General features: G+C 42.2%; 1 protein-coding gene across 3 annotated transcripts; it reads left to right on the forward strand.

Moving 5' to 3' along the window:
- The first annotated feature begins 12,964 nt into the window (after nt 1-12,964).
- LRRC23 (leucine rich repeat containing 23) lies at nt 12,965-21,131 on the forward strand. 3 transcript variants are annotated; one of them, XM_036761881.1, is made up of 8 exons: nt 12,965-13,104; nt 13,685-13,851; nt 13,943-14,052; nt 15,380-15,633; nt 16,009-16,139; nt 16,816-16,952; nt 18,942-19,212; nt 20,669-21,131. In XM_036761881.1, the coding sequence occupies exons 2-8, from the start codon at nt 13,732-13,734 to the stop codon at nt 20,687-20,689; spliced, it is 1,044 nt and encodes a 347-aa protein (XP_036617776.1). In that variant the 5' UTR covers nt 12,965-13,104; nt 13,685-13,731; the 3' UTR covers nt 20,690-21,131. The 3 variants fall into 3 exon arrangements, with proteins under 3 accessions (XP_036617776.1, XP_036617775.1, XP_036617777.1); XM_036761880.1 differs by having other exon boundaries at nt 12,997-13,264; nt 20,669-21,126; XM_036761882.1 differs by lacking the exon at nt 12,965-13,104 and having other exon boundaries at nt 13,414-13,851; nt 20,669-21,120.
- Nucleotides 21,132-21,195: the final 64 nt, after the last annotated feature.

Genomic DNA, 21,195 nt, shown 5'->3' on the forward strand with positions numbered 1-21,195 from the left:
GCAACCATCCACTTCAGTGTCCTTATTTATAAAATGGGGATAATAACCTCTATCTGTCTCAGTTTTTTCATCTGTAAAATGGTAATAATTATACCACCTATTTTCCAGGATTGTTATGAGGATAAAATGAGATAATATTTGTAAGGTACTTTGCAAACTTTAAAGTGCTCTATAAATGCTAGCTACTGCTACTCTCTAAAACAAAGTTTCAGAATGGCTTGTGTCTAAGATAGATTGGATAGATGGTAGTTTTTTTCCTCTACCACAAAAAAAAGTCTCAAGCACAAAAGACTTATAAGTGCACATTGACAAATACATAGAAAATGAAACAGTAATCCATCACTCTTTTTTTTCAAAAATTCAATTTATTTTTTGCAAATGCATATTTGTTTTCTCCTCCAAAAAAAAATCCTTATAACCAACATACATAGTCAAGCAAAACAAACTCCCACATTAGCCACATCCTCAAAACATGTATTTTATCCTGCACCTTAAGTCCATCACCTCTATGGCAGGATGTGGGTAGCATGTTTCATCTTTGGTCTTCTGAAATCATGGTTGGTCATCAGCATTCTAAAGTCTTTTTAAGCTGTTTATTGTTGTGATGGTATAAATTGTTCTCCTCCGCATCATTTCCTAGAGATCTTTCCCCAATCCTCTGAAACAGTCCATTTCTTATGGCACAGTATTATTCTATTACATTCATATAACACAAGTTGTTTAGGCTTTCTCCAATATGTAGACACTCTTTTAGTTTCTAATTTTTCACTACTACAAATAGAATAGCTATAAATATTGTTTATACATACGGGTCCTTTTTTTGATCTCTTTGTGTTATAGGCCTAGTAGTAGTATTGCTGGGTCAGTTTAATGACTTTTTTCTTTTCTAAATTGCTTCGATTCCAAATTGTTCTCCAGCATTCCTGATATGTATCTTCGAGGGGATTGATATGTAAATTGTGACATGGTTGAGTAGCTATTTCACTATAGAATAGAGATTTCAGACCTCTGACCTGCACTGACTTAGAAACTCACCCCAGGTCCTTATCTTCTGACAAGCCCAGCCATGTCTTGAGCCAGGTTAATCATTTTGTAACCCTGGGGGACTGGGTGAAGGCTGGAGCTCTGTTCTCTCCAATTCCGCCCCTCCTGCAGAGCAGGGTATTCATCTCCACCAATTAGGAGAGAGTCCCATACCAATGGGCTACACTTTCATGTATCCTACTTACCTGCAGGTAGTCATCATTTTCTCTTACAAGAAGTTGGTATGGGGTATCACCTCCTGCTGAGCAAACAGAACATGGCCCCAGGAGCTACCAACCTTGTGAATCCACAAGGAAGGCACCAAGATTAGGACCATCAGTCCCAGAATGACAGTTCAGTCACTTCTGGTCAGGGAAATGTAAAGCATGTATTCATTTGCGTTTATTCTCCTTATATTTATCCTATTGGTACTTAGGTGGACTCTTGCTGTCTTCTTGGTTAGAATATAAGCTCAAGGCAAGGAATGCTTCATTCTTTGGGGTTGTAATTCCAGTGCCTAGCACAGTGTCTGGCATATAGCACTTACTGTGTGCCAGGCACTGTGTGAAATGGTGACAATACAAAGAATGGCAAAAACACACCTGCACTCAAGGAGCTCAAATTCTAATGGGGAGACAATACGCAAACAGCTTTGTGTGTACACACATACACATATAAATGCACACACATATTTGCACATGTACACACATATACATATATATATGTATATAAATGTGTGTACTTATCTATCTATCTATATTTATCTATACTCACTCAGGTACCAAAAGTGAGCTTCTTAAAGTTGTCTGAGCACGTCACTCCCCAAGTCAATAAATTCTAGTGGCTCCCTATTATCTCCAGGGTCAAAAATAAAATTCTCTGTTTGGCTTTTCCTACCTTTTCCCTCCCTACCTTTCCAGTCTTCTTACATTTTACTTCCCTCCACACACTGTGAGATCCAGCATCACTGACTGTATTAGGAGGGCAGAGTTTATAATCTCAAAGAGGATCATAAACATGTCTGAAACGTTCGGAACCGCCGGATATAAGAAACTCTCAAAGTAGAAGGCAGAAGAATCAAAACATTTATTTAGGCTCCACAGTAACCAACCCATGAACCAGCAACCTCATTTTGATATATTGATCAAAAGCTTCCAGGCCCAATAAGTACGCCTTGAAAGAGTAACCAGGAGGCTACAGAGAAGCATGATTGCGTAAAGCAAAATCATGTTTCCCCCTCTATGGTAATAAGATTTCCCACTGGCCTGAAGTCTTTGTTCAGCTTTCTCCCGTAGGTCAGCTCTGCTACTGGCAGCTCCTGCTTCAGCTTCAGCTGTGGCTGTAACTGTAGCTGTAACTGTCGCTGTAACTGTCGCTGTAACTGTCGCTGTAACTGTCGCTGTAACTGTCTCTGGCTCCAACCGGAAAAGGAAAAGAGGATCTTCAAGCTGTCCTCTCCCCTCTTATAGAGTTTTTTACATCATCAAGCACCGCCTGAACGACCAGGGCCGATTGGTTCTTGACTTGGCCCCTCCCCCTAGCATAGCCGTTAACACCTCCCCTCAGCCAGCCCCATGACTCATCACACAGGAAGTTGTCTGCTTCCTGGAATGCTCTTTGGGCTTCCTGCCCCGGAAGAGCAAGCCACAGTGTCCAGAGGCTCAATGAGGTAAGCTGAGTCATTCAAAGAAAACAAAGGCCATTCTGGCTACACTGACTTCCTTGCTGTTCTTGGCACAAAGACCCTCCATCTCGCAACTCTGTTCCTTTTCAGTGGCAGTCCTCCATGCCTGGAATACTCTCCCTCCTTAGCTCTACCTCTTGGCCTTCTTGATAGCTCAGCTAAAATCCCACCTACAGCGAGAAACCTTCCTGGTTCCCCTTAATGCTGGTAAGTAACTTCTGAGATTTTGCATGTTGTGTATATGGATGTGTCTGTGTCTGTGTGTGTATATATACATCCATATATATGTATGCACACACACATCTTTCTCTGAAGAACTTTGGAATCTATTGTGAGACATCAAAGGAAGGTGTAAAGCAGAATTGCAGTACCTCAAAAGAAATGTGAATTGCACAAACTTAGAGACATCTCCACTCCAAATGTTTGTATGAACTATTTGTGCCCAACCTATATGGTAGAGCCTCCCTAGCTAGTATTGGTCTGATCAGCTGCAGTTGGGCACAAGGTACTTTGACCCCAACATAGGGATATCATTTTGGTTCTCTTTGAGAATGAAAGACAACAACCAATACACACACACACACACACACACACACACACAACTCTCTCTCTCTCTCTCTCTATATATATATATATATGTGTGTGTGTGTGTGTGTGTGTGTGTGTGTGTATACATATATGCGTGTATATATATGTATATATATATATATGTAATTGTTGTTCATGTTTATTGTTGTTTTGAAGAGGACCAATGACTTCCTGGGGTGATGTCTTGACTCATGCATGAATTGGATTTAAGTGAGACAGAGTTGCACAAAATCATCAGCCTCATTCTTTCTTCCAGAGTCATCGAAGTCCAGTGTCAGGGCAAAAGTCAAGATGGCTGGTGACGGTCCAGGACGCAGTGGATGACCTTGGTGTCTTGGATGTCTGACCAAGCTCTAAGCGCTCCACAGTGCCTGCTTCAGCCATTGGAATAAATTCATGGCCATTGTAACAAATTGTTCTTATCTGCCCATCTCACTGGGGGAGGTCTTCACATGCTTGGGGTAGCCCTCACTTACCAAAGGGTTTGAGACCTGTCCACTACCTTCAACCCGTTTAGTCCATTTACTGAAACAGTTTTACTGGGGTGTGGCCACTGTGCATGTTATAAGTTCTTGGGTGGCAGGTGGACACTAAAGGTGTATGAGCAGCTCTGAAAAGGGCTCAGCAAGCCCTCACACCAAGTTGCTAGGTCCTCCCAGAACACCCCAAGTACCCCCCAAAACAACTATGTATACATACATACATGTTATATATACACATAGGGTCTAAATCCTTCAGCACCAAACCAGCATGCCTGCCAACCCTTAAACAAAATAGGGCAGCTCTGGGAAGGCTCCATTGTACTTGCAACTAAGATTTAAAAAGGAACATTTTTTTTAAAAAGTTCAGGAAAACTAACAAAGAGTGTCTGATGTTAAATATAATGTTTGGATCAATTGTCTCCCCTGCCTCACCCCCAACTCGGTCACTTTTCTCAACTTTTTTCTGGGGTCAGACAATCATCATTACACAGCATTCAGATTTTTTTTTATTCTTTCTGTTTACATTGTTGTAGCGATTTTGAATATTGTTTTCCTTGTTCTGCTCACTCTGTGGTACATCAGCTTGTATGTTCTTGTCTCTTCAACTTTGTACTTGCTGTGTCTTTTAGTGAAGTAACATTCACATACCACAATTGTTTAATTGTCTCCCAATCAATGGGAACACACTTTGTTTCCAGTTCTCTGCTCCTTCTCCTTAACAATGCCCAGCGCCCCACTTGCTGTTCTCAAACAAGAGAATCATGGGCAGGGTAAAAATGGGACTGTCTCCTGAACCTGATCCTTCTCATCGAATGGGACCAGAATAATGAGGCACAATGCCAGTTAAAAGTAGGGAACTGTTTCTCTTGCCCAGACACGAGCAAGTGTGGGACAAAGCCTGTGGCATCACTCCCCAGAGCATTACATACACTGGTAGAAATGAAATGTGCTCATTCCACTGAGACTTCTAGTCGTGTCTCAGGTTCACCATCATATTCATTAGTATATAACTTTAATCATCTATGTGGATCTCTTCAAGGATGGTGACATCTATGTTAATAGTCCAGAGATGGCCAGGCTGCTCTGGTGGCTCAGAGCTGATCATAGAATGAAATGAGACATTTGTAGTTTGTTTATCAGTAAACAAAATGAGGTTTGTTGTGTGGTCATTTCAGTTGTGTCTGACTCTTCGGGACCCCATTGGGATTTTCTTGGCAAAGATACTGGAATGGTTTGCCATTTCCTTCTCCAGATCATTTTACAGATGAGGAAACTGAGGCAAACAAGGTTAAGTGACTTGCCCAGTGTCACATAGCTAGTAAGTATCTGAGGCCAGATTTGAACTTATGAAGATGAGTATTTTTTATTCCAAGACCAGTGCTCTATCTACTTCATCTATCTGGCCAGAGGAAGGATAAGCAGAGCAGGGGAAAGACATTCATTAAGGATTCAGGTCAATTCACTTTTCTTGAGCTGTTGTTGGTCTGAACCTCGTATCCTGGCTATTTTTGGATTCAGGAGACTAGGAAGCAATATCAATTGCCTTAATACCCCCAGTTAATTAAATCTCAACAACATATCAATATATTGTAAGGGAAAACTAACTTAATCTTCCTAGGTGGGGACCTTAGGATATAGCTTCCACCACAGCATAATTCTAGATTTCTTGATTCAGGCCGAAGCTGACTATTTCCCTGAGTAGCTTGCTCTCAAAGACACTATCTTGATGAGAATTATTTCTTGCAGGGAAACTATACACTGAGAAATACTTTTCCCACAAGACCTTAACAACTGTAGAAGCTCTCTGGTCCCTGGTTAGATATGTCTGCACCTGTCATGTGAAATGGTTCATCACCACTAAGAGATTGCTCATGCTCATATTCTACCATACATGGAAACATATAAGCTGTATCTATACTTTACATACAAGCAGGATGAGATGGTGACACTTTCCTTTGATTACTATGAGTACAAATCTTGTATTTCTTATGGTACCTACTACAATTTTACAGAATAATAGGATCAAAGATTTAGAGCTGGAAAGGATCTTGGGTACCATGGAGTCTAATCTCTTTCATTTTACAGATGACCAAACTGAGGCACAGATAGGTTAAATGACTTGCCCATGGTCATACACAGTAAGTCTCAAAGATAGGAGAGGTTCATTGAAAATCCCAATGTAATGTGCTTTTGGAACCAAAGAGTAAAAAGTTTTGGGTAGCAACAATTACATTCTGGTACCTTCAGTACAAATAATTATAGTCTGGTATGGTACTCCACTGTGTAGCTCCAAATTTTGCCATTCCCTTAATTGCTGTGTGCTCTCTGGAGAAAAAAGTCAGAGTTTCTAAGGGTCATACCTATATCTCTTGGCCCCTTTCACTAGTCATCCAAGGCATGGAGAACTGATCTAAGGCAGCAAAATGTATGTCCACCAATAAAGTCACCATGGCTTCAGGCACAGTAGTATTCCTAGCCTTCTCCTTCTCTTTCCTGGCACATGGAGTCCTAACACTCCACTAAAACTCTCTCCAAGGTTACCAACAATCTCTTAACTGGTAAATACAATGCCCTCTGCTCAGTCCTCATCTTTCTTGACCTCTCTGCAGCATCTGATATTAATGCAGCATTTGACACCACAGCATTTGCCAACAGGCCACCCTCTTTATCTGGGTAGCATTCCTTTTGTGTGGTGTGTGTGTGTGTGTGTGTGTGTGTGTGTGTGTGTGTGTGTGTGTGTGTGTTTGTCTATCTGTCGGTCTGAGTGTGTCTGTGAATCCTTACATCTTCATTATCTTCCTGTCTGACTACTCCTCTCCTTCCTTTGTTGGATTATCTTTCATGTTCTTCTTCTTATTTCATCTTATTTCATATTATTTGTGGTTGAATCCTAGGGATCTGTCCTGAACCTCAAGTCTTCTCTTTTTCACTTTCTTTAGGTTGTCTCTTCAGCTCTCATGAATTCAATTATCATCTCTATGCAGACTATTCTCAATTCTTTTTATCCAACTCTAAATTCCAGTCTCACATCTCCAATCACCTATTAGACACCTTGAACTGCATGTTCCGTAAGTATCTTAAATTTAACGTGTCTAAAATTGAACTTATCTTTTCCCCCAAACTGTCCTGAAAACCAGATTAGATAAAAAGAAATTAGTGATTTCATTAGCTAACCAGAAATATTAGCACAAAGTCAAAAGATTAAAAAAGAAAAGAAAAAAACCAACTCACTTGGAAAACACATAAAAGAGAGACAAAGAATCATTGGAGACCACCGTGATTAAAAAAACTTCCTAGATCCACTGAGAGCAAAGTGAAGATTAAAAAGAATCCACAGATCACTTCCTGAAAGAAATTCTAAAAGAAAACACTAGGAATGTCATAGCCAAAATATAAAGCTCTCTCTAAAGTATTTCATGTAACAAGAAACCATAGTCAGAACATAGAACCTGGCAGCTTCTACTATATATGAGAGAAATCTTGTAATACAATCTTCCAAAAGGCAAAAAGGACAGGCTTATAACCAAGGATAACTCATCCTGCAGAGGTAAGTATGTAAAGCTAAGCTAAGGGTTAAGAGAAACCTAGGAAGACTTGTACAAATTGTACAAATTAATGCAGAGTAAAGTGAACAGAGCTAGAACAGTACATATAAGAGGAGGGGTGTGTGTGTGTGTGTGTGTGTGTGTGTGTGTGTGTGTGTGTGTGTGTGTGTGTGAGAGAGAGAGAGAGAGAGAGAGAGGGAGAGAGGGAGAGAGGGAGAGAGGGAGGGAGACAGAGACAGGGAGACAGAGAGAAAGTGAGAAAGAATAGACATCTCTAGTGTCTCCTTCCCCCACCCTTCTCCAAGGGAGACTTTAATTCCTACCAGGAAGGGAAGCAGGAGGTTTGGGCCAGGGGTTGGCTTCTCTGCTCTTCTCAGAGATAGGGGGTACCAGGCTAGAATTCTATATGTGCCCTTAAATACTGTTAGCTTAGGGGAAGTAATTTTCAGGTTGAAGCTATATCAAGAGATTACCATTCACGGGGAAACTGGGGTTCCAGGCTTTTCATCCAAGGTTTGACTCCCCACGAAATATACCAGTTCTACAATGAACATGAGTAGCAAATAGCAAAACCATTTATCCAAGGTGATAGCAAAACACAAATCAGAGAAAGTATACATATGAGAATATATAACAGACAATACTGATTGAAGGAGCTCTCCCATCGCTAGCAAGGTATCTCAGCTTAACCGAGAAAAAGTCCCAGATCTCACCAAAGGGAAAATCATCCAAAGTCTCTAGTAGAGCCAGCTGAGGACGGAGAATGTGATAGAGGCTGCCAGTTCCTCTTGTCAGCTTCTTCCCACAGAGAGTCTTTCTTTCTTTTCAGTAACCTGAAGAGAGGCTGGCATTGCACATCTATCTTCTCTCTAGAAGCTGGAAACTAAAAGAACCCAAGAGACTCAATTTCTCTTTTCTCTTGCTCTCACCAGTTCTTCTTGGCCCTTCATGAAAGCTTGGGGCATTGATGAAGAGTCTTCTCCAATGGGTTTTGGGGCTCAGGTCACATATAACAAGAAGAATGTAAAAACCAATAATTTTGAAAGACTTAGATCAACCATGATTCCAGAGGCCTAATGATGAACCATGTTACCCAAATCCTGACAGAGAGGTGACAGACTCAGGGTGCAGAATAAGGCATATCTTTTTCACATTTGACCAATTAATTTAGGAATTTGATTTGACTATGTATAGTTGTTACAAGGGTTTTGTTTTCTTTTTCCCCACTGGGGAGGGGAAGTAGGAAGGAGAGAAAATAGATTTTTGCAAATTGAGAAAATAAAACAATTTAAAAAATAATCCTTCAGGGGAAGAAATGAATTTTTAATGGAGCAGAAGACTTTAAAATATTTCTGATAAAAAGACTAGAGTTTAGTAGGAACTTTGAAATATAAACACCAAAAAAAAAAAACCAAAAAAATAAAAAATAAAAAAATAAAAAAAAAAAGAAATATAAACACCAATCCAGAGAAAGCTGGAAGGGTAAATTTATTTGAACAATTGGAAGGAGCTATATGAGGATGAGGTACTAACATTCTAATAGAGAGAGAAGAAACTAGTGTCCCTTCAGAACTTTAATGTTTTCAAAAGGTAATGATAAAAATGAGAAAAGCAGATGTCCTGGGATTGGATTGGTTATGAAAAAGGGAAAGAGGATGGAGGGGGAAAGATGTAGAAGAAAGTGGATTTGCTCTTTCTCATAATTGGGGTTCATGAGAAGAAGAGTATGCAGATATGGAAGAAGAGGTGGAGGGATGAATATTAGATGAACTTTGTATTTGAAATGGACAAAGGAAGGCTGAACACATACACAGAATCTCATGCAGAAATACATCAAACTCAACACAGGGAAAATGGGTATAGAGAAGAGATAGGGATTGAGGAGCATATAATACCAGGGAAGAAATAATCATAGGGAAAACAAACTTCCTGATCCTTAAGGAGAGAACAAAAGGTGGTGGTGGCGGGGGAGAACTAGAATCTAAATAGGTCTCTTAAATTGCTTAGATTTGTGGGGAATGGCTGAACAAACTATAGTGTATTAATGGAACGGAATATTATCACACCAAAAGAAACCATGAAAGATTCTAGAGAATCCTGCATAATATGAACAGATGCATAGCAAAGTGAGGGGAACAATTTATACGAAAGCAACATTGTAAAGAAAAACAGCTTTGAAGTACTTAAGAACTTGCATCAATGGAATGACAGGCTATGTACGCAGAGGACTTATGATGAAGCATTTTATCCAGCTCCTGAGAGGGAGGCGATGGGTACAAGTCGAGAAAGAGACTTACATTTACAATAACAATAGCTAGCGTTATCCAGCACTTTAAAGTTGTCTTTTTGGACCCTCACAACAACCCCGTGATGTAGGTGCCATTATATCTTCATTTTTACAGACGAAGAAAGTGAGGCAAACAAATGAAGTGACTTGTCCAGGGTCACACAGCGACCCCTGATGTCTGAGGTGGGATTTGAAATCAGGATCTCCTGACTCCAAGTCCTGTACTCTGTCTACAATGATACCTTTGTTACTGTTCAGTTATTTTAGTCATGTCCAACTCTTTGTGACTCCATTTGGGGTTTTCTTGGCAAAGATACTTGAGTGGTTTGCCATTTCCCTCTCCAGCTCATTTTACAGATTACACTGAGGCAAACAGGGTTAAGTGACTTCCTCTGGGTCACATGGAGAGTAACTATCTCAGGCAGAATTTGAACTCAAGTCTTTCTGACTTCAGGGCTAGCACTCCATCCATTGTGCCACATAGCTCCCCTACTATGCTACCTAGCTACCTCATCTTTGGACATGGCCATTGTATGGATTTATTTTGCTTGACTGTGTTTATTAGTCACAAGGGTTTTTTTCTTCTTTTATTTCTTTATTTCTAATGGGGAGTGGGGAGTAGAGTTAGCAATGGTGATGCCAGAAAAGGAGGGCCATTGAAATATTTTCTAAAATACACAATGAAGTTCAGATAAGCAGAACAGTTTTGAAAATAATACACTGGGGGCAGCTAGGTGGTATAGTGAAAAGAGCACCAGTCCTGTCATCACGAGGACCTGAATTCAAATCTAACCTCAGACATTTGACACTTACTAGCTGTGTGACAAGTCGCTTAACCCCGATTGCCTTTGCCTCCCCCCTCCAAAAAAAAAAAACGGAAATAATACGTTGACGTCATATATTTAAAAAAAAAACAAGAAATGAAATGGAGAGTCAGGGTTTCAAAGAGAATTCTCTGTTTGGGTTGTGTTGTATGTAGAGAAATATCTTATTGGTGCTTGAGTCCAAAATTTAAAAAAATAAAAATTTTTTTTAAGATAAGCACAGTAATACACCATTGATGGATCTGTGAGTTCACCTGACCATTCTGGCAAGAAAACGGAAATTATGCTAAGAAAATTACTAAAATGTCCATATCCTATGACTCAGACATCCCATTTCTCTGCATGGATCCCAAGGCTATTAGAAAAAAGTCTGATAAAAAGACTGATAAAAAGAAAGGTCCCATATGCACCAAAATATGCATAGCAACACCTTTGTAGAACAACTGGAAACAAAGCAGATACAAATTAATATGGAATGGTTAAACAAATTGTGGTACATGAATGTAATGTTACTGGGCTATAAGAAATCATATGATGAATACAGAAAAATATGGGAAGACATATGTATGTAAAGTGAGGTGAGCAAAGCAGGAAAATACTATCCACAATTACTGTAACATTGTCACTGGATTGCTGCTGTTTGTCCATTCTCAGAGAGGACCATGACATCAGGAAGGTGATGCCGTGACATGCAAGTGAATTAGATTTAAGTGAGGGAAGGTTGTGCAAAGTCAATGAAACAAACAAGAGAAACTGAATACTATTAAATTATATATTCCGATAGGTACATGTGGTACATATAAATATATAGGTATATATAAATATATATAGGTATGTATAAATGTATAGATATATGCGGATATATATAAATTTATAAGTATATATAAATATATAGGTATGTATAGGTATATATGTGTATATATAGGTATATATAAATATACATATAGGTATATAAAAATACTATTAAATTATAATTACCAAATTTGGCCCAAAGAAAAGCTTTCTTTGCAGAGGTGGGGGACTAGGTCTGTGGAACTCCGCATATAATGTCAGATTGACATATTGGTTGATTGTTGACTAGCTTTGTTGAACTGGATTTTTTTTTCCTTTTTGTTATTCTTTGTTAAAAGAGATGGCTTTCTTGGAGGGACATATTAGGAAATACAGATGATGTAAAAACAAAAGATATCAATATAAAACTTTTTAAAAGAGAAAAATTACATAAATAAAGGCTAGGGGTTCATTTGAAAAAGACCTAAGGGTGTTAGTGGACCTCCAAGAGCATATATATAATATGGCATATAACTGTGTTGGAGTACCTCAATAAGGTAGTGCTATCTTAGGTCACATTAATAAAGTCATTGTGTCATAAACAAGGAAAATGATAGTCCTGTTGTCCTCTGCCCCATCAGATCATGTTAGGATTTCATCCTATTGTATGCAACTCTATGCCCCAGAACAGGGCCATAAAAAGGTAACAAGGAAGATGACAGTTTGGAGACCTTACCATACAAGAATTAGTTGAAGGAAATGGGGATGTTTTAGCTTTGAAAAGTACATACTTTAGGGAGAAATAGAAGCGGGATTAGATTACTTTACTTGATCTGAGAAGGTGGAGCTAGGAATTGTGGGCTATATTTAAGGGAGCACTTTGTAACAATTAGAACCCTGACAAAGCACAAAGGACTAGCCCAAGAGGCCTGGAGCTCTTCACTTCTGGAGGCATGCAAGCAGAAGCTGAATAACCACCACTTGACTGGAACATGGCAGAGAGAACTGTTCTTCAAGTCAAGGCTGGACTAAGGTCCCAACTGTGCGATTTTGCAATTCAATGGTACTATTATTAGAAGGATAACATGAAGAATAAGTTGCCTCTTGGCATCTTCCATTTCTACTTCAAACTCTCAAAGATTTGAAAATGATATAATCGGCATCAGGTAGGGTACCTCCAAATGACCCCAGGCTCAGTTTTGTTGGTCAAGAATGGGACTATCTGTAGAATGTTGGCTGTTGGAGCTGGGAAGCTGGGTACCCTAGAATCTACACAGATTGTGACAGCTAGAAGAAGACTGGGAGATCATTTAATCCGATTTTCTTCTTTTAGGTAAAGAATCTGAAGCCCACAGAGAGCTTGCTCCAGAACCTCCCAATCGCAGAGCTGGGAGTCCCAGTGCTCTTTTCACCATACCAAATATGTTTCACCAGTCAGCCTGCGGACCGAACCTCATCTGGAAAGTGACATATGATTGATGAGAAGGAATCTGTTTTAGGGGTCACCTTTAAAATCCCCTTACATTAAGATCCATTCCGCCACCTCCGCCGTCCCGGTTAATGTCTAAATTAATTATGTAGCCTTTATTTTGAAAGATTACTCCTTTAAGGGACTAGGGTGACGTAATGGCTAGTCTCGAAACTCCTCCCTCTGCCTTTCCATCCTATCAGAATCTCCTGGAGCCTTTTTCCCTTGGCCAATTAGCGCCCTAATTTACCTCCCGCCCCCTACTCGTATCCCAGGGATTGGGGGGGAGGACAGTCAATAACCAAGGCAACCGAGGATCCACCTGCTCCGGGCTGTGGTGCAATTCTCTCTGGATGCTGCCCATCGGGTTTTTTTTTTTTTGCCTGTTGCCACCAGCAACAGTCTCAGCAACGGCCCGTCCTTGTTGCTATGGTAGCAATACACAAATCCTCACCACTTTCGCAACAGCCTGACCCTCCCCCAACTGCTCCTTCATCTCTTTCCTTCCGACCCTTACTCCCAAATCTGAAGTTCTTCTTACGTATTTTCGGAGTCAAAAAGGAGTATTTAAGGGATCTGGGAGTCAGACCTGGTGTGTGTGTGTGTGTGTGTGTGTGTGTGTATGTGATATCTAAGAGAACCACTAAAAAAGTTAAAAGGGAGAGGGGTAATAAGAGGGGTCTTTGGAGTGAAGTACCAAGGAGTTTCAGAGAATTCACTAACACAGAAAAGAGGGATTGAGGGGGAGTTCTGATGATAGCGAAATGTGTGGGAATAAACCAAGGGGTTGGGGTCTACCATGCCTTCTCCACCCCAGGCACCGTTTACTTCCCCCCACTCCTCTTTAAACTGTAGGGGAGTAAACAGTAAACAGCACAATGGGGCTGACCTCACCTAAACACAGACCATTCTCCCCTAAGATGGAGGTTCTCCTGGGACTGAAGCTGGATGAGATGGCCGCTTGGAGACAATGAGGAGGTGGGAAAGTCACAGGACCCGTGTTTTTTTCCAGGATTTGACCAACCTTCACCTTAAGGACTCTCAACCCCAGAAAGGAAGATGTCTGATGATGAGGACTTGGAAGAATATGATCCAGACCAGGATGAACCAGCGGAGGAAAAGGAGAATAAAGAGGAAGGAGAAGGGGAAGAGAAGGAGGGAGGGGAAGAAGCTGAAGAGGTAAGGGCAGGGAGAAGTAGCAGGAGAGTGATAAGCAGGACTGCCTAGAGAGTGGGAAAAAAGGTACACTTGATTCTGTGTCCTCTTTCAGTTTATCCCCAATCCCATCACTGAGGACACAATGAAGGAAGGTCTCTCTTTGCTCTGCAAGACCGGCAATGGACTCTCCCATGCTTATGTGAAGCTGGAGGCCAAGGATAAGTGAGTGTACATGTGTTGAAGGGGAAGGGAGAAGCAGATGTGCCATGTAGGAGCTGGAGTTAATGCCGAAATCTTCACTGTTACCCTCCTGCCCCAAGTGTTTCTGGCTTTGGGCTATACTACTCTTGTTCTAGTCCGGTGGGAAGAAGATAGTGGAGCTGGTCACTGAGAGCTGTTCCTAAGCAAGGAAGGAAGCAAAGCTTGGGTTTAGGGGCTGTCCCCTTCTGTGCTGATTTCCTAACCCCCTGCCCCTCATTCTGGCTCTTGTTACCTACTCCCCCATTGTATCCCCTCCTCTCCCACCTCACTGGCTTTGTCTTTCCTTGATCCCCATCCTCATTTTACCTGTTGTCTATTTATTTATTGCTTTCCATCATTTATCTGCTCTGCACTCTCTACTGCATCCCAACCTCCTTCTCACTGTAGTTTCCTCCCTCCCTAACACATTCTGCTCTCCTTTGAGGCATTCCCTCCCTCTTATTGAATCTATTTTATCTTTCATAATTACATCAACTCAGTTGCCTTTAGGATAAAATATAGACTTCACCAATCTATCTTTCTAGCCTTGTTTCACATCACTCCCCTTCATGCATCCTCTGCCCCAGCCAAACTAGTTGTTCTCTAAACTCAATATTACATCACAGGCTTCTTTACACTGAAATAAACTCCCTCTTCACTCTGGCTTAGATACACTTTATCTCCTTTCAAGGCTCAGCTTAAATAGCACCTCCTCAGGGAAGCCTTCTCTGATTGCTCCCAGTTGAAAATGCTCAAAATACCTTGAGCTGACTTTTCTAGGAGTTATATCACTCCAGTAGAATGTAAATTACTTGAGGGAAGGGATTATTTCTTTTCATTTGTATTACTGGGTTTAGCACTGTGCCTTGCATACAGCCATCAGGATATGAAATGGACTTGTAATTTCATTGGTGGAGGGAGCCCCTGGAGAACTCTCTCCTCCAATGTAATTTCACATCTTCTTGGCAACTTCTTAGAGAGTGACCTAGACCCCTGAAAGATTAAGCAACCTGCTCTGGGTCACATAGCCAGTGTACGTCAGAAGCAGAACTTGAACCCGGGTCTTTCTGGTACCAGGTTTGCTTTCTATCCACTAAGCTAGACTGCCTCTTGCCTTGCCCAATAATATGTTTTTATTTTTTTTGCATAGAATTGAATTGTTTTTCCCAACTTAATCCCTCTGGCCTTCTTTTTCTCACCGCAAACCAGTTCCCTAGTCTTCCAGCTACTCTCTTCCCCTCTACAGCCCTCATGCCCGGTCCCTAATTCTAACAGCAGCCCTGGCCTCCCTCCCTTCACCACTGTCCAGGGAACTGACTGACATTTCTCTGCTGTCCTCCTACATCCACCTGCGTTATGTGGATCTGTCTGGGAACCGGCTGTCGGACTTGTCGCCACTCAACAATCTGACTCACCTGCTCTGGCTCAAGGTGGACCACAACCGGCTACAGAGCGCCCAGATGTCAGAGCTGCCCTACTTGCAGATCGCCAGCTTTGCCTACAACCAAATCACTGACACTGAAGGCATCAGCCATCCCAGATTGGGCAGCCTGGATCTCAAAGGTGTTCTCTGGGTGGGCAGAGGTGTAATGTTGCCATTTTATAGCACTATGAAGATTACCTAGTCCAAACCCTTCATTTTGTGGGTGAGACTCAGGTCCAAGGTCATAGCATCACAGCTTTAGATCTGGAAAGAACCTCAGAGGCCATCTTAGGCTAACCCCCTGCTTTTACATATGGAGAAACCAAGACTTAGAGAGGTAGCAGAGATTTACCCCAGGTCTTCTGACTTAAAATCCAAGGTTCTTTCCACTCCACCACATTGTGTTGTATGCTTGACTCCTTCCTTCGCTGTGTCAAATGGCATTCTGAATTAGATGTTGTATATTACACGGCCATTTTAAATGCACGCTGACATTTGACATTTGCCTTCCTCAGGGAACAACATCAAGGAAGTAACAGGCCTGGACCCCCAAAAGCTGGTGAACCTGCACACGCTCGAGCTCCGTGGGAACCAGCTGGAGACCACACTAGGAATCGAACTCCCCAAGCTGAAGAATCTCTTCTTGGTAATCTTCAAGGCTTGGGTAGAAAGCACAGTGAAGGCAACATGACTAAGTGATAGTACAACAGTGCCAATCGATTCTTTGTGCTCCTTTGGGGAAATCACAGATCCTCTCTGAGTCTCCTTATACGACTTCTGTTCTTGTTGAGGGGAGTCTGAACCTCTATCAGGACTATTTGGTGTTGGCCTCACCCTCAGCATAGCCCTCCCATAGGTCCAGAGAGGGCTTGGAAGACATTCTTCCAGGACATCGATGATCCTGATCCATTGAGAGCAGTGGCCCTTGGTTACAGAATTGGGAAGGGAACCCAGGTATCCAGACTGCAGTTTTCTATTCCTACGATATGAGTATAGACTACAGTACAGACATTCTGGTGACTCTCCCTCAGGCGGAAACACAGGACTGTTGGGCGTAGGACTCCCTAAGTAAGAGAATTTGGAAGAGAAGGACAGTAGAGGGAAGAGCTGCAGCTTCCTAGTGACCCAACTCCAAAGGGTCCTGGCTTCCTCTGGGGATAACAGTTTACCTTGGCTTCCTCTCCTTTGTCCTTCCTTTTCCTCTCTTTGTTCCTCCTCCCCTTTATCTCTGTCTCTCTATGTTGTTTTTCTTCTTTCTTTATATATTTCTGTCCATGAATTCCCTTCAATTTGTCTCTCTTTAACCAGCCTGTTCTGTGTAGGCCCAGAACCAGCTGAAGAAAGTAGAAGGACTTGAAGGACTGAGTCATCTCACTACGTTGCATCTTCGGGACAATCAGATCAGTGTTCTAACTGGCTTCTCCCATAAAATGAAGTCCCTGCAGTACCTCAATCTTCGGTATGTTTGCCATCCTCCCATCCCCACCTTCTGCCATCCTCAGGTCCTGGGCCCACATTTTGACTTTACACTTTGATTCTTACCCAAACTCAATCTATTTCCTGATTATCATTTTACTTTTCATTATCATCTGATATGATGGTACTTCTGTGTTCCTCCCCTTCCTAATCCTAACCTTTTGAATACTTACTCTTTCCTTCCTCCAAATGTAATCTTATTCCTAAAACCTCCCTAGCTTGCAACTTCAAAAATCCTTCTCCAACTCTTAATTCCCCCTCTCCTCCCCCTCCACTTCCCCAGAGATAAATCCCTTCTGTGAACAACTAGGTAGAAGTAAGGAAGGACTGAGCTTAAATATGGCCTCAGACACACATGTGTGACTCTGGGCAAATAACTTAACCTCTATCTGCCTCAGTTTCTCTAATTGCAAAATAGGGTTGTGCACTGCATAGTGTCGAGCTCATAGTAAGCATTTAATAAATCCTTCCTTCCTCCCTCCCTCTTTTCCTGCTTTTCCTTCCTTCCTTTCCTTCTTCCCTTCCTCCTTCCTTTCCTTCCTCTTTCCCTATTTCCTCTCGTCTTTCCTTTCCTCCCTCCCTCCCTTCTCTCTCTTCCTTGTTTCCTTATATTGATGCAGCAGCCACACCCTCATAAAACTGTCTCAGCAGATAGGCTAAACTAGGTTGAAGCTAACCGATAGGCCTGAAACCCATTGGTGAGCTAGGGGGATGTCTACCCCAAGTGTGTGAAGACTCCCCCCAGTGGAATGGGCAGACGAGAACAATTTGTTCCAATGGCCATGAAGGCAGCCGAAACATGACTTTCGTCTTGCCACCGGACTCGATGACTTTGGAAGAAAAAGAGACTTTGCTCAGCCCTGCCTCACTTAAAACCAATTCATGGGCAAGTTAAAACATCACCCCACGATGTCATCGGTCCTCTTCGGAAATGAGGGACAAACAATAACAGTGGCTTTATCCGCCCTGCTGCCCTGCCTCCTATACTCCAAATTTTCTGGCCATCTCCTGCCTTCTTACCCCCTTGATTTTCCCTGAATTTCACCTCTGCTTCCCTAAGAGCTTTCCTTTCTAGCCCTTTAACTTTCCAGGGTAACGGTAGTCAGGCTAAAGGAAATGGGAGAGAGTGTCCTAAAGAAGTGGGAGCCAGTGTAGAAGGAGGATCAGACTGCATCTGGACAGCAGGTTCAGCAAGTCTTCAGGATGTCTAGCCAATAACCAGTGTCTGGAGAAGCCATACTGTTCAGCACCTGGAGATGTGCACAAAGTATAGCTTCCGCCACTCGCCATTTTCCCATCTGGCCAGCCCACAGATGGCTCTTTGCTCTCTACAGTCAATCAATAAGCCTTTGTTAAATGTCTGCTCCATGTCAGTCCTTTCCCTTAACATATGCATATATACATACACGTACACATATACATGTTATATACATATAACATGTGTATAAAAGTGTATCCAAAGTAAACACTAAAAATAAGGTAATTTTTAGGGGAAAACACTAGCTGGAGAGGTGGTGGTGGTGGTGGTGGGAAAATTAGGAAAAGCTTCATGTGGGATGTGGCATTTGAGCTAAACAGAATTATGACTTCTGTGAGATGGATGAGGAAATGCATTCTAGGCCCAAGGGAAGCGTATATAAAGGAACAGAGACTATAGCAGACTATAGACTATATCATAAGATGAGAGACAGGCCAAGTTGGCTGAAGTGTAGTGTTGATGAAAGGGAGCGATGAGTGAAAATGTTAGAAAAAGTGATTGGAACTGGGTGGGAAGGGCTTTAAACATAAAAGCAAATGTACAAATATATAAATAGAAGAAAAGAAAATATGTAAAAAAAACTTGTATTTGATCCTATGAGAAGAGGGTTGCCACTGTTATTTATCAAGGAGGGGAATAACATGATAGGAAAATTACTCTCTGTAGAAGTCATATGACCGAAGACAGAGGAATTTCTTTTAAACCCTTCTACAGGGGGAACTTAGTGACAAATCTAGGAGAACTGGTTCTGCTGAGAGATTTGCCCCGACTTCGTGCCCTGATCCTGTTGGAGAACCCATGTACAGACGAGACTGACTACAGGCAAGAAGCCCTGATCCAGATACCCCAACTGGAGCGGCTGGACAAGGAATTCTATGAGGAAGAAGAGCGGGCAGAGGCGGATGAAATTAGACAGAGGATGAAGGAAGAGCAAGAACAGGACATGGAACAAGACCCGGACCACTTTGGAGACAAGGAGTTAGAGGTAAGGAGAGGAAATGGGTGCAAGGATGGGGGTGGGGCAGAGCGCCGGAGGCTCTCCCCAGGGTCGCTGAGAAGTCTAGGGGAAATAGATCTTCAAATGAGGGGGAGGAAGAAAGGAAATGGGGCTATAAGAGGGTGGTTCCTTGGGAAGAACAGGGCGGAGATAAAAACTTTAAAAAGGAAAAGAAGAGGGTTTAGGCAAAGAAAATCCTTAGAGGGAGCTGAGTCTAGGGTCTCAGAATGGGGGAATGAAGGAGGGCAGGAAGCATTGGAGGTTATGTGAGGGACAAATGGTAGTAGAGAGATATAAGAGCCTGAGAAAGGAGAAGACTTGTTGGAGGATGCCAGAAGAAAATTAAAAAGCTGCATGGTATTAGAACAGATGGGGGTGGAGGGGCAGGGCAGCTAGGTGGTACAGTGAGAAGAGCACCAGTCCTGGAGTCATGAGGACCTGAGTTCAAATCCAGCCCCAGATACTTGACACACTTACTAGCTTTGTGACCTTGGGCAAGTCACTCAACCCCGATTGCCCTGCCTTCCCTCCTCCAAAAAAAAAAGAAAAAGAAAAATGGAACAGGTTGGGGGTGGGGTAGGGGGATGGGATTAAGCATTTATAATATAGCACCTACCCAGCACTAAAATTGTAAAGCTAAGCAATTTACAAATAGCATCTCATCTGATCCCCCATTTTACAGTTGAAGAAACTGAGGCAAATCAGAGGTTCAATGACTTGCTCACGGTCACACAACTAGGAAGTATCCGAGGTTGACTCCAGGCCCAACTTTCTATGCCCTGGGCCACCTATCTCTTCAACCACTTCTACAAACATTGTATCTGCAGTCAGAGCTCTTGGCTCTGCTGCTTGTGACTTTGGGCATGTTCTTTAACCTTTCTAGGCCTGTTTCTTGATTTATAAAATGGAAGAGTTGGACTAAATGATCCCTAAAGTTCTCTTCACCCCCAATTCTATGATCTTGTTCTGATTCTTTGGGAGCTAGGGTAAAAGTGGGATGAGGAGCCAAGGAGACCAGGGAAGGGAATTTGGGGGGGAGATTCCTATGTAAATATAGACTAGTAGGCAAAGGGTAAGTAGAAAAGAGAAGATAAGGGAGAGGATGGGAGCAGGGGGCGGAATAGAAAGGAACATACCTGGACCTAGTGAAGAAGGCAGCCAGGAAATAAAGAACTAGAACTAAAAATCTGAAACTGAAAATAATCATGAGAGAAGAGGGAGGGAAAAAGACATGCAAGGGAGGGGGAAGGAGAGCAGAAGAAAAGAATGATAGAAGAAGAGGGGTCAGTAACAGAGGTGATGGATGAGAGGAAGGAGAGGTGGAACACAGGGGGAAAAGACACACCAAGACAGAGAGGGATGAGAAGAAATGACAGGAGGAAGGGAAACAGGAACATAGCTGGACCTAGGAAGGAAAATCTTAATCTCTGCCCTCTCCCCACAGGACCCAGATGACATCCTCTGAGGTGCTGGTGTGTGTGATACTGGTCTCCCCATCACTTTCTTCTTTCCCTTGGAAAGATCATAACCTTAGTCCATCCTTGGAAGAAGAGGACCCATTCATTCCTCCTCCCCTGGATCCTAGGAGTTGCAAGCAACTACAGCTCAGGATCTGAGAAAGAAGTGATAAAGAAAGCAGAGAAAGGAAGGAAGGCAGACCTAGAGGGAATTCTTTGTTTTTTACTTCTTAGTTTTTCTCAGCAGAACTGGTGGGGGTGTGGAGGTGTAGAACAGTCGGATAGCTTAACAGGGTCCAGGCAAACCTGAAAGGGGAAGGGAGAGTCCTAGGGGAATTTAAAGGCTGCTCTGAATCTTGACAAGGTAAAACAAGTTGGGGAGGAGAGTGCCCTCCGGAGCTGGGTGGATTGAATTGTTTCTTTTTCCAATAAAGAAATTCATGCCACTTGGCATCCCTGTGACTTTTGTACTTCGGTGTGAGCATGGAACACTGAGTTTCTGTATGACTGTATC

Source organism: Trichosurus vulpecula, chromosome 5 (assembly GCF_011100635.1).
Source record: "Trichosurus vulpecula isolate mTriVul1 chromosome 5, mTriVul1.pri, whole genome shotgun sequence".
Lineage (NCBI taxonomy): Eukaryota > Metazoa > Chordata > Mammalia > Diprotodontia > Phalangeridae > Trichosurus > Trichosurus vulpecula.

What these genes read in the sequence shown, in the direction of transcription:
- LRRC23 (XM_036761881.1), top strand. Translation starts at nt 13,732, where the DNA reads ATGTCTGATGATGAGGACTTGGAAGAATATGATCCAGACCAGGATGAA. An exon ending in AGCTGAAGAATCTCTTCTTG is followed by an intron (nt 16,140 to 16,815) that starts GTAATCTTCAAG and finishes TGTTCTGTGTAG; the next exon opens with GCCCAGAACCAGCTGAAGAA. An exon ending in TTGGAGACAAGGAGTTAGAG is followed by an intron (nt 19,213 to 20,668) that starts GTAAGGAGAGGA and finishes CTCTCCCCACAG; the next exon opens with GACCCAGATGACATCCTCTG.